Here is a 13,902-nt window from a genome sequence, read left to right on the forward strand (position 1 = left end):
TCTCTTTACTGACCTTTATCCAATGGCTCCTGATCCTTGATGGAGGAGGTGGCTCTAAATGTAATGTGTGGATGAACATGCTGCCATCATGCCCTCTACCCTTGTAGGAAAGCAGCATCAACATATGGTACAGCTCAGCCTTTAACTAAACTAAAATGGCCACCCAAATACAAAAGTATGATGCAACGAAGGCCCATAACAGATCGGGAAAAAACTACAGACACAGTAATGAAAAAGAAATGTGAGGGGTGGGCTAAAAAAGAGTAGCTAAAGTTGAGGATGAGTGGAAAAGTACGGGTATGCTTAAAAACAGGCAGTTCCATCTTCTACACATAAAGAGTTTCCTTAATTTAGACAGTTCTACACATGCTTAAATGATTGAATCTAATTGATTTAGTGTCCATGTAAACAAAGATTTTGAATTGCATATCAACCACGGCTTCGATCAGATTGCAGAAGATCTGCTCATGTAAATGTAGCTAGTTTCTCAAACATTGACAGCTCCATTGTTATTCCAATGTCATAATATCATACGGTCTGCATATTTTCACCTATGCAACATCATTTTACTACTGCTTTATTGGCTACAAATTCAATTTTGAAATCAGGTTAAAATCTCCCTCTTAGCATTTAAAGCCCCTCCCTACCTGTCTAATCTTCTCCATCTTGCTACACCCTCCAGTACTCTCTAATCTTCCTCCTCTATCCACCTATCTGTCGCCCCTCCAGAACTCAGAAACACGACTGCTCGGCCACACTTCAAATTTACACTCAAAACTTACCGTTTAAAAAATTTATTTTCCCTACGATTTCATTTGCAGTTGGAATTTTAATCTGTTTTATTATCTATTTTGTTATTAATGTTTATGTTTCTTGTATTTAAGCAAAGTATGCTGACCTTGAGTGTCCAGAAAGGTGCCTGTAACTTAATTGTATTATTATTAAAAATATTTGTATTCAGGAAAAAAAGAAGGGAAAAAATGTCTGGAAATTCACTCGTTTTTAAAAGTCTATTCTCCTTCCCCCAAAAGGAGAGTCCATTTGGAAGACTTTCAAAAGAAACTTGTCCTCGTAAAAAGGTATTTTATATCTTTAGAACCACTTTCAATTTGACGACTTCAGTAAAACTCATTTTTGAGACATTTTAAAAATCCTTTTAACTGAGGAGCATAAAACGAACCATTTAGGCCACAAAGAGAAGCAAACCCAGCCACATAGTGATAACCGCAACTAGGCAGAATTTACTTTTCTAAAAGACCAGCGTATTCTGATGTTTAATGAAGGCAAGGAGGATTGATTACAAAAAAAAAAAAAAAAAAAATATATATATATATATATATATATAATTCATATGCATGAAAATAAGCTAAATATTTCTGAATATGAGCATTTTCTGATTAAAAACAAACAATAATCTATATATAAAGATATACCTGTAAAAGTTTTCATCACTACGTATGCATCTTGCCATCTTGTCTTGTCTTACATGTGTTTTTGTGCAGTTTCTGTACTGCTGCAGCTTATTTTGTTTGTTTACGTTTGTTTTCAACCTTTGTCCCTTATTTTCCAAAAGTTTTCTTTGTCTCTTACTAATGATTGTACTTGTCCTCTCCAATGCTATTGATGTTTTTAATGAGTTTAATACATTTGCATGCATACATTTGCTGCTGTCCATTAACATGTAATTGTCTATTTGTCTTATTATTATTATTGCTGCTTTTGCTGCACAATGATGCTGCATGCCATGTATTAATTAGCTTTTCAGATATTAAGGGTGCCTTTTTTACGCACATCTGGGCAAGAAGAAGCTTTTTGGCCACCTCTGGCATACTTGATAGTTATAATGTTAATTTAATACGAATCCTTTTAAAATATACTAAAGTGAACTTAAATAAATAGCATCTCCAAGCCTAAATAAACAAAAAAAAGCAAAATTATTCAACAAAATTTATCAGAAAATTATCATAGACAGTAATAATAAAGTAAATCACAAATAGTTTATACAGTTGTACTTGAAAGTTTACATACCCATCCATTAAAGACAGAAAAAAAATCAGCTGCCATTAAAAAAATAAAAAATAAAACAAATTGACAAAAGTAGTAACACTTTGAAGCAATCGCTAAATCAGGTGTTTTCAAGAAATGTTTAGCCAGGCTTTTGTTCATGAGCAATGTACTTTAATTTGTATGGGTTGTTTTATTTTTTTAAATATTTTTCTAGATTAAAATTTTAAATCAATTTCATTTTACTAAATTATAATTTAGTATTTTTTTTTTATATCTATTTTATTTGAATAACTGTTGTGAATTTATAATTTTCTTAATGGGAGGGGGTGTAAATTTTCAAGCACAGCTGTATAACAGAGGATCATTTGCTAAAGAGTATTAGAATAACTAACATGCATCAAAAAGCTGAGTCTAAGTTTGATATTTAGATGCTGTAATCTGGTTAATTTGTTAAATTACCAAACCAAACAAAGGAACAAAGTTGAGTTTTCTACCCACTGTTTTGTACTTGACGATATATTCCACAATGGGCATCCCCCCATCGTCCTGCTTGACCAGCCCCAGCCTGTAGGCTTTCCCAACACCTCTCTGCCCGTGGACCGCAGGTGGACTCGGTTCTCCTGATGATAAAAACAGTACATTTTTTTAACTCATTGCTCCTATATTAGCTCTTCTTTCAAGCATTTAACCCTCAGCAGGTGCAGAAGTATGACGTCAGTATCCGTTTCTGCAGCCATGCAGGGCCAGACTGCAGGATGAAAAAAACGCTTATCAGGAAATCCCTGCGGTACATGGTTATTAAAGCGGCAGATTCACATGAGAAAAAGATTCTGACAGAATCCATTCCAGGTTCTGATAATCTAAATTCATATCACTGAAACTCAGGGAGATTGTGGCCCTCTCCAATATAAATATGCCTCGGTTGTGTAATATGGCAAATAGGCCTCATTCCGCAGAGTTGCTGATGCTCTGAATAGATTCTGGAGGCATGTAATGCATTTGTATGCATTTCTGTCACACATCCAATATTTGTATTAAATCAGAACCAAAACATTTCCATACTTCTGCTGAATTATGCTGTTTTAGCGCTGCTCACTGTCACAGCTTATAAAATACAACTTCCTGAAAACCGTCTGTGAACTGCTGAGAGGTGCCAATAACTCAACATTAACACCCTCTGAAAGGTTATAAAAGCATTAAAGTGATAGATAGGAGCGATTATGACGGTGTCTCATAGCTTAAACATACATGAGGTCTGGATTGGGTCCTGATTTGATGGTATGAGCGAACAGCGCCAGACTTACGGATGGGTAGGGTCTGGAAGGTCTCTGTGTGGCTGAACTCCCCCTGACCCTTCCCATTCACGGCCGCCACTCGGACTTCATACGTCGTGTTGGGCTCCAAGCCAGTCAGCACCACGGTGGCTGCAGAGGGACAAAAGCAGAGCTCACTTTATTTTCATTTTATGTAGCAGCCATACAGGGGATTAACAGTAAAAGGAGGAGGGTGATGGTGCTCCAGAAAAGCGTCTGAAGATATGATGGAGCTCCTAATGAATAAAAAGGAATGTGATGAGTTCGACTTTAACACATCATCTCTGATGTAGAAATTCACTTAAACTCCATTTTACAAACAAATGTGACCCAAAAAATGAGGCTTTTCGAATTTAAATGAATACATAGAACCATACCATAGAGCTCAGAGATTCAACTCAAACCTTATTTTCCATAGTTGAACCTGTTCAAGCAGAACCAAGGGCTCATAGTGAATAACCAATCAACTGGATTTACAAGACAGTGGTTCATGGAGTGAGTTTTTCCAGATACACTGCAAAAAGCAATCTAGAAATAAGTAAAGATTTCTTTATTTAAAGCTACAGTGTGTAATTTTCAGCGACATCTAGCGGTCAGACTGCAGACCGCAGCAACATGAACATCTCCCCCCCACTGCTTCTCCCCCCAACAGTACGGCGAATGTTACGGGACAAAATGTCTTCCACGACGTCCGCATCACCTACCTTCTCAAGTGATGAGGTTTGTTTACATAGATAATTTTACAGATAGTATTTCATTAGTCTGTGTGTTCAGTACCGTCTCAGTTCATCTCTCTCAACTTGCTGTAGTTACTTTCGAGCGTAATGGGCGATCTCGCAATCGCTAGTTTGTTGGCTCTGCGCTGCCGTAGCGCAAAGATATCTGCCTCCATGGCTGCGAGACCCGCTCCTATGTAATTATAAATAACGAATTCTAAGGCAACGCAAATATTAAGGTTAAGAGGCTGAGCTCATAGATGATGATAAATAACATAGTTATGTATAATATATTACATTTCTGACTGTATATCCCTGTAATTATTACACGCTGTAGCTTTAATTGCATTTACTTTTATTTTCAGCAGCTAAATAAGTTATTTTTTCCCAATGGAATGAGTATTTTTACTCTTAAAATGAGATAATTAGATAATATGCACTTGAAATAAGACAATGCAATAGTTTTTTTCTTACTTTAAATGTAAATTTTCTTGTTCCATTGGTAAAGTGTATGATTTACCTCCTAAACTCAAGAAAAAATTCCCTTATTTGAAGAAAAATAGACTTCTTTAGATTTTAATTTTTTGCAGTGTTAGCATTTTAAACATCTGGATGTAAAGAACGGTGGAGCTAGGATTTAAAAATGGGCTAGCACTAGATTATTCGGGGTGGCTTTATGCTGAATGTTCTATTAAATTAATATTATATGCAAGTTGTATGGAGATTATTTCCAGTTAGTTTATTTTTTTTTTAAGTAGAAGAGTAAGAAGCAACCATCCAATCATGAAAATAACCAGCGCCATAAGAAATTTATTACAAACATACTCAATAACAGTAATTGCTTTTTTAAAAATAACTCAACAATTAAAGTTACTTGAAGAAAATCAAATTTTTTCAATGCTAAAACAATCTAAAATTAGAAGAAACATTCTGAAAATAAGTGTATTTACTTTTTATTCGAGAAGGTAAATAAATGGATCTGTCAAAATAATTATCATTATTAAAAAATAACATCATTAGATATTATGCACTTGAAATAAGGGACTACGGTTATTTTTTCATGCACATTTTTTTATTTTATTTGCATAGTGTCTCATACATAGATTTCATTTTTTTTTATTATTTCAGTGTGCAATTAATGCATCAATAAAAACCTGGCAATTACCCATAGAATAAAATACAGGTAAAATGAATGGTAGCAGGCAACATGCCTATAGCAAGAAAGATAAATATCTAAACTAAAGATGGCGCAAGTATCTATCACTCATGTTGGGAAACAATTTGCTGCCTCTGCCTATTCACAGTTATAAATAAATTTTTATAACTACGTGTTGCTGGAATTGAGAATATTTATCGTACTTTTGATTCATTTTGTCTCAGCAGGGTCATTGATTTTACCTCAAATTATGGGTAAAATGTCAGGTTAAACTTTTAATTAGCCAACAAATCTCAATTTACTCAAAATAAAACAGACTTTTTCTGATTTTAAGTTGAAAACACTTATCCAACTAACAGAATATTTACTTTACATTTCAGAATTTCTGGCTGAATATTCTTACTATTTTTACTGTTTGTTTATCACAATTCCCTTCTTTGTAATGCTGCATGCTGACCTGCTGGAGTTCTTGTGCTTCTTCATCCTTTTCTTCTTGATTTCTCTGTCCATCTTCTACTCTATGGCTGCTGAAACTGGGGCAGGGATCTGATCTACTTCTAATTTTTGACTTCCGTTACAGTAATGCAATTTATTAACATATTTGATTACACTTATTCTTCCTTGTGTTTCTCTTCTGCCGTCATCTAGTGAGGTGGAAAAGTGCTCAATAGGCGGCAAAAGAAGGCCATCTGGGCAATGCTGATCCGCTTCATCACAAAAGGGAAGTTTTCTCAATCAGAGGTCTCCCAATTTAACACAGACCACTACAGGAAACTCTAATATGATGAAAATGTGATTTTTAATTTACAGTTAATAACCATTAGTCTTAGTGGAAACGTCTTCAGCAATTAAAACGAGGCACAAATATCTCCATGGCAACAAAGAGAGCAACTCTCTCACCTTAAAGACATTCTAAGCCGTGATTTTTTTTTTTCAATTTACAGTATTTATTCTCTATCTAAGTATCTGTTATAACAACTATAACAATGATTGACCATCCAGCTGTCCTCAGCCTGATTGGAGCAAATGCTGCAGCCGCAAGATGTGGGACAGCAGTTATCCTATCAATGAATAAACATCTGAATTTAAAGTGCTTTGCATGCCATTTCAAGGACTTGACATTTTTATAACTGGTAGAACAGCTTCCTTTTATTTAAATTCAGCATGTTTTTTATACTGCTTGGGCATTTAAACCATAACCCTGTGGAACAATGGGAATTTAAAGCTGTTTTTGTCCAATTTCTGTGTTTTAAATGATATTCCTGCTGTGGAAGGATGTCTGTGTCCACATCTGCTGCCAGCAATGGAGGTTAAAGCGAATAATTGCCAGCAACATTTTCTAACAATAAATTAAACTTACAGGTGGTTTGGCAAAAGGAAAAGGAGAAACTGAAGCACGGGGAAACAGCGTGAACAAGGAAGGTTGGGCAGACGAAAAGGACGTAATGATACAAGAAAGGCAGCAAAGGACATAGGGTGCAAAGAGGGAAGGAGTCACAAACAGACGGAAAATTATGGATAAAGATGGAAAAACAGGTGAAGAAAGACATTTAAGATAAAAGGGTGGTAGAGAGGAACAGCAGAGGATAATGAAGACAGGGAGCTGAAGGGGGAGGAGTAATAAACAATGATGCTTAACTTAGAAGGCGCGAGCGGAAAAGAATTTAATATAGATGAAACAAAATGTACAAAAAACACAAAAATAAGGTAGGAAACAAAATAAAAATGTACAACTTTGATCAAAAATGGAAGTACTTCCTTAATTTTAAAGAAAATATAATAGTAAAGATAATTTTAGGCATCATGGCGAAAAGGTTTAGACACACCAGCCTACATGGACAGTTATACCACAATAGATGCTCATTTAAAATGCTCTAAACAAAGGCAAGATTTCTTATCGAATAACAATCCTATTTAAATTTCAAATCCTCTCTCTATAACCTCAGCTGTTCCTACAAGCCAGCAGAGAGCCAGCAGCGTATTGAGCTTGAGTGAAACTTGTTGTTTTTGCCAGTCTGAACAAATTAAATACTTGACTGGTAATAGGTGCTTTTGCAGTCCTTTGGTCCTGGAGTTGAAAACATTTTTTATTTTTTTTTGCAATTTGCAGTAGTGTGTTGGTTTCATCCCAGGCTGTGAGCAGGCGCTTCAATCTGGGCAAGAGTACTGAAATGAGACGAGTCCAGGCAGCTCATTATGCTGCACAGTTTACTGTGTGTGGAACTTCAGCGCGGATGTCTGAAGTGGTGTCTGTGAATAAATATGAAGCCACTTAGGATCATGTAATTAACTAGACTCAGTTCTTTTGTATTTTAGATCAAATTTTGTTGAAACAATGATATTTAAACCAATTATTCTCATCCCTTGGTTAGTATTCCTGGTTAATATTCACCTCAGTCTATCTGCGTACCGTAATTGACTCCGAAATGGGGGATATTAGCGATAAGTCCTTCAGGTTTGTTGGACCTGCTTATCACCGGACCATTCATCCCCTGGCTTTCATTTTTTCATCCATCTATCTTTCCCCTCGTGCCATACTTCCCGACAGGGCTCAGAAATCAATTTGGGGTCGTAAAGCATAGGAAGAGCAAACGGAGGGAGCCTTTTCAGCACCGGACCGGTCCTGGCGCTTTCTGCTGTGAGGTGTTTGCGCTTCGTCAGGGGCCCGACAACAACCCAAGGCTAAGGCTTTGAAGGATCCTGTGACCGATTGTGCAATTATGTCTCCACTCGGCTGATGTGTGGCGTCAACAGAGGAGATTAGGGGTTAAACTGGTAAAGGTTCACAGATTCCTTCAACAAATAGGTGAATGATACAATCTCAGCCGGCCGATCACAGGTCAAATTTCATACAAGTAAACTTTTAATGACATTAATGACTTTTTCTATCGATTCTGTTCACAAACCTCATCTTTCAAAGAGATTCTCTAACAAAAAATGTAATTTAATTGAAGACTTTTTGCATTTCTACCATTAAAAGCTTATAAATTAAAGTCTTAATGAGCTTTTTTAGAACCTAATTTACCTTCTGTTTTCCCCTGGGGTGCAAATACATATAACTCAACACAGCAGGACTTTTGGCTCAGAAACCGTTTAACATGTGGAAAACAGAACATGCAACTCAAAAATGGCAGATATGTAAAAAAAGAAAAAAAAAGAAAAGCCTTTTAGTCCTTTAGTTTGGTTTAAACCACAGCCTTACTATGTACATTTTTTTATATAAATGTTAAAAACAGATTTCTAAATTCTACACGAGAATGCAGCTCCAACTTAAACAAGTTGCTTCAATTGGTACCAAGTAATTTAACCGAGTTAATCTAACTGAATGTATCTAGTTTAGAAGTTCCCAAGTTAAATAAGTGGACGTCATTCAGTTACTTGTTACCAACTGAGGACATTTGTTTAAGTTGGAGCTGCGTTTTCTTTGGACATTTTATATAAAGTCCAGCTGGTGTCTGGCAGAAATCCTTAAAAGAGGGATATCATCATGTTCAAGCAGCATAACAATGTATAATTTATGAAAAAAAATTGAAAAGAAGAAATAGTTCAGTGGATTTGAAATAAGGCTTTTGTTATTGAACAGAAATTATGTTTTTTTCCCTTCTTTCTTAGAAAACACATCAAATAGAAATTAAAAACCCTAAAAATCATGAAAAACAGTGCCATCACTTCAACAATAATATTATATATAACATATTACATTAAAATAAAATTATATAAATATCATTTAAAATAAATAAATATATGTAATAAAGATAAAAAATTCCAATTTTCTTTTTTTTCACAGTATATTTGAGGATTTTCGCAAACTTTAGAAAAGACCCACCCTCTCCACTTAAGAAAAAAAAAAAATGCACATGCAAAACCCTGTACCCGCTCCAGAAAGGAAACTCCCATTACGCGTGCAAGAGAATGCACGAGTCCATTTCTCTTTTTGCACGCTTTGTTTACAGTACAAGTTGCTGTTTGCATCGCTCATGCAAGCTTACTTTCCAAAAGAAGTTTTGCAATTTTTCCACTATGTCAGACTGTGAGAATGGGGATGAGCACGTAGAATGGCCTTACATAAACATATCACCATAATGACTGAAAATTAGGAGGACCACTTATTTAAATGATCCACCCGGAAGAAGAACATCCTCCACTATATCTTTAAGATTCATCACAATAATGATAAATGGTTTTATGGCAACTTTATCCCATGATGGAAAGAGAGAATGAGTGAAATGAATATGTAGAATAAAAGCAGCTGTGAGAGTAAAAACTGTAATCTGAAAAATCTCAACATAGAGCTGAATGAGTTTCTCCTAATTCACCTGGAAATGATTAGTACCATAATAACTAAATCTTTAAAATGAGCTAAAAAAACACACAAAAAAAGTTCTTCTCTAAAAAATCAGTGCTTTCTTGCTTTAATGTGCTGCAGCTATTGTAATGCAAGGAAATATGAACCATTTGGTTATTTACACAATGAACAGAATGATGTTACTGCTCCTTTAAAGGTTAAAAATAAAATCACTCACTCTGCACACTGTGTGACTTCACATCCCTCCAGTCCATGGAGCCCAGCTCTCTGTACTGGACCAGGTAGTAGCTGATGGGAACGCCACCGTGAGAGTCCGGCTTCATGAAGGTGACGGTCGCCAAGCGTTGGGACACAGCCGACAGACGGACGGAGTATGGATTCGAGGGAACATCTAAAACCAGAGATAATGAAGTCCTCATATATTTTCCATCAATACCAGCTGGTAGAGCCTGGTGGACATTGTTTTAGCTTTGACATCAAAACACATGAAAAAATCTCCGGACTACACTTCTCAGTCTTTTACAATCATTGGACATCAATAAATAATAAACTGGAAGTTAAACAAAAACAAAAACAGAAACAGGAAGGGAGGAAGGTGGGGGAAGGAGACAAAGAAGGAGGGAAGGATACAAGAGGATATACCACAAGGAAGGAAATATACAATGCAGGAAGGTAAAGAGGAAACAAACAAGAGAAGTCAGAAGGGAAGAATGAGGACAGCAGAGAAGGAGGGAAGGTTACCAGAAATGCAGTAAAGGAGAAATACTGTAGGGTGCAATAGGAGAGAGGATAAGGAAGGAGGATGGAACAGAAGGACATAAGGAATGACAAACGAAAATGATGGATAAAGATGTAGAACACAAGAACAAAGGACAAAAGAGAAGAAAGGAAGGTCAGAAAAAAGAAAGGCAAGGAAGGGAAGTAAACAAGTGAGATGACAGGAAGGAAACAAGGAAGAAATAAAAGATAAATAAGAAATGGAGTCAGGAAAATAAATGGAGAGAGGTAGGACAACACCTAGGAAAGGAGACGGGCACGGGAAAGGAGGGAAGAAATTACAGGGTACAAAGGATAGAATGTAAAGACACAAAATGAAGAAGAAATGAGGGCAAAGAAGTACAATTAACAAGAGAAGGAAAAAAGGATAAAAAGAAAGGACAAAAAGAAAGACAAGGAGGGGATAAAGACTCAAGGAAGAAGGCAAAGAACTCAGGAAAAAAATATGTAAGGTTTTAGATTTGTCTGCTGTGAAAAATATTTGCTTTTGGCAACACTTCTTTACATAGGTGACTTAAAAATGTTCAGAATATTCAACTAACTGTAAAACCAGATGTTCTATTATTCAGTCCTTTAAATATAAAAATTAGTTTTTACTTCCCAAACCATCAGTTGTTCTCCTCCGCTCGGTAACAGAGTTGTTGCAGCAAAAGAGATAAAAGTGTCTCAGTTCTGTTTACACCAAGTTCATGTAAGCAGAGCCTTTCTACATGTGTTACGCTCTTCCTGCTAAGCCATGGTTTGTGATGTAGAGCTATATACACAGAGAGCTCCAAGGTTTGTTTCAGAGTATTTCTAATAGGTTGGTAAATCATAAAAGCATTGCCCTTGTAGCGAAAGCTTTCTCTGCGGTCCTCCCCATACTCCACTCTGCAGCATCACTGTCTCTCTCTCTGCTGGTAGGTTTTTATCTCATGGAGAAATGGCTCTACAAACAGGTTGTTTTTATGTATTAGCTTAACTTCTTGTTAAAACTTTCATTCTCAGCTCAAGCAATTCAATCTGCACTAAAGATAATTGGAATTCACTTTTGAGAATTTGTTCAGTGGGAAAAGAGGGAGCAGTTCAATAAACGCAGTGGAGGAAGGAAGGAAGGAAGGAAGGAAGGAAGGAAGGAAGGAAGGAAGGAAGGAAGGAAGGAAGGAAGGAAGGAAAATGTAAAGAAGGTGACACAAGGAAACAGGGAGGAATAATGAGTATTATAGAGGAAGGAAGTAAATATAGCACAATAAGAAAGAAAGGAGAAAAGAAATACGAGTAAAAGGAGAAATAGGGGGAATGCTTTGGACAGGAGGGATGAAGAAACTCATAAAACAGAGAAGAAATTAAAGAAAGTTTTTCTATCGATCTTTGGGCAGAAGAAAATGCAGAAGAAAAAAGTCGAAAGGAGGAACTGAAGAAGAACAAAAGGAAGGAGAGGCTGGATAAAGGCGGACAGGACACAAGGAAAGAAGGAAGGACAAAAAGAAAAACAGCATGGGGAAAAAGAAACATGGAGGGACAGGAAAACAAAGAGAAAATTTGGATTACGGAATTCAAATTTTCATGCTCTTATTTTCTAAAATGGAAAAAACAGGAATCTAATTCCAGCCTTTTCCACTCTTGCAGCGCGCAGCACACTCACCTGCCTGGGCCAGAATGAACTCCTGGTACCGAACTCCAATGTTGTTTCGGGCGGTGCAGTTGTACCGGCCAAAGTCTCTGTCAGACATTGGAGTCACCTGAATCAGTGTAGAGGTTATAGGAAAAATGATCAATGAAAATAAACTGCATCAGTTAAATCAAATCTGATCATAAAACATTACACTGCAAAAAATGTAAATCTAAATAAGTCATTTTTTCTTAAAATAAGTGCATCTTATCCTGATTTGAGGAGATAAATGAGACATTTTGCCAATGGAACAAGACAATTTACATTTGAAATAAGAAAAATCAATTGCATTGCCTTATTTCAAGTGCACATTATCTAAGTGTAAAAATACTCATCCCATTGGCAAACTATCTTATTTACCTGCTTAAATTAAGGGTAAATACACTTGATTTAAGAAATTTTTACTTAATTTCATATTTTTTTTGCAGTGTAACTACGCTGTAACAGAACTAGGTTTCTGTACCAGTTTCACATGAAAATGAGCAACGTCGCACATAAAATCATTTGGTGGAAATTTCAAGCAGTGTTTGTATTTGGTTAGGAAACTTTGTTTATAATAGATGGCAGCAGTCAGTACCAGGACTACAGTGCATAGAGAGAATCTGGTGTTCAAGCAATGAGTTATGCAGCAATTCCAGGTACTAATGACAAAAAATAATCTCTTTCAAGGGGCCTAGTTAAAGTCTAGTCTTAAAATCAAAATGTAAGTGCTACCAGAGAGCTGATTAATCTCAGGAACCCTTCACTATGACTCAATTTAAACAACTCTAAGAAGAAAAACAGGCTAGAACATGGTGTAAACACTCACTGGAAGAGAAAAAAAACTGGGATGGAGGAGGGAATTGCTGCAGAAACTGTGCCAGATAGTATTTAGGGTTATGATTTTACAAAAAAAACCCCAAAACAACTAAACCTGTAGTAAAATAACTTCCTCTAGGGTGTTTTTTTGGATATAAAAAAATAGCTGTAGGATTGCAGCAAATCAAGGGACTAGATAGAAAGATATGTACTCTCCGTCTTTATAACACCATGTCATGCATTGTGGAGGCCATTAGAGCCGGAAAAAAAAAAGAAAATTAAACAACTTTGAACTTGAGTTAAAGACCTTTTAGAGCCACTGTGTAAAACACATCACCGTGAACCATTTGTGCTGGGAGTATTTATTCAGTAAATAACAGATCTAATAATAAAGCTGTCTTCCCTATAGATGAGTAATACTGTGAGGAGAAGGAGCCATTTCCAACCAGAATCTTCCTCTACCTAGAGGCACACTAAAAGCCAAAAAAAAAAAAGAGATAAAAACGAGGAAAAAGCAGAAATGCATCACACCCTGACCTGTTTCTTGTCATTTAGCTTTTTTGGTCACATTTAATATTTTTGAAAAGAATATGTGAAAGATAAAAAGAGTAAATACAGAATGCAGTTTCAAAATCATGCTCTTATTATGAAAGGTAAAAAACTATCCAAACCACATTTTTTTCATAAATGAAAGCTCCCAACTTCACTAAGCACATACATCTACATCATATCATATAAAAAAAAAAAAAGACTCAGACTGAAAATTCTGCTTAGCCAAAACAAAAAAAACAAAAATCCTATTGCTCTATATCTGACACCTAGGTGTAGAGATCTATAAAATTACAATATTAGTCGTTTAGATCCTAAATGTCCACAGAAAAGGCAAACAAAGTCCATGCTGTTTAGAATATACTCACTAAACCATCACTGCGGAGGAATTCTGACCCACTCTGCTCTACAGAAATATTAATCCAGTCGAATAGGAGGATTTTAAAGCGTGAACGCCCTGTTTAGGGTTTCAGGACAGATATTTATCCTCTTTCTGATCAACAGTGGTTCTGGCTTAAAAATTCTTCCGGTAAACCCATTTTCTACCCCAGCCTCTCTTTCTTAAAGTTGAATCATGAACGTTGACCTTAGCCGAGGTAGCCTGCACAGTTCTAGATGTTGTTCTAGGT

General features: G+C 36.1%; 1 protein-coding gene across 3 annotated transcripts in view; it reads right to left on the reverse strand.

The window, feature by feature from the left end:
- Positions 1-13,902, reverse strand: part of LOC119791181 (neural cell adhesion molecule 2-like) — a 486,158-nt gene that overhangs the window by 55,565 nt on the left and 416,691 nt on the right. For all 3 annotated transcript variants that reach the window (XM_038297130.1, XM_038297129.1, XM_038297128.1), the window contains exons 11-14: positions 11,900-11,996; positions 9,716-9,889; positions 3,312-3,431; positions 2,506-2,627 (exon numbers count right to left, since the gene is read on the reverse strand). In XM_038297130.1, the coding sequence (XP_038153058.1) occupies positions 2,506-2,627; positions 3,312-3,431; positions 9,716-9,889; positions 11,900-11,996 (513 nt within the window). The remainder of the gene's footprint in view (positions 1-2,505; positions 2,628-3,311; positions 3,432-9,715; positions 9,890-11,899; positions 11,997-13,902) is intronic.

The sequence above is a fragment of the Cyprinodon tularosa genome, unplaced genomic scaffold (genome assembly GCF_016077235.1).
Source record: "Cyprinodon tularosa strain WSP-4 unplaced genomic scaffold, ASM1607723v1 ctg383, whole genome shotgun sequence".
Lineage (NCBI taxonomy): Eukaryota > Metazoa > Chordata > Actinopteri > Cyprinodontiformes > Cyprinodontidae > Cyprinodon > Cyprinodon tularosa.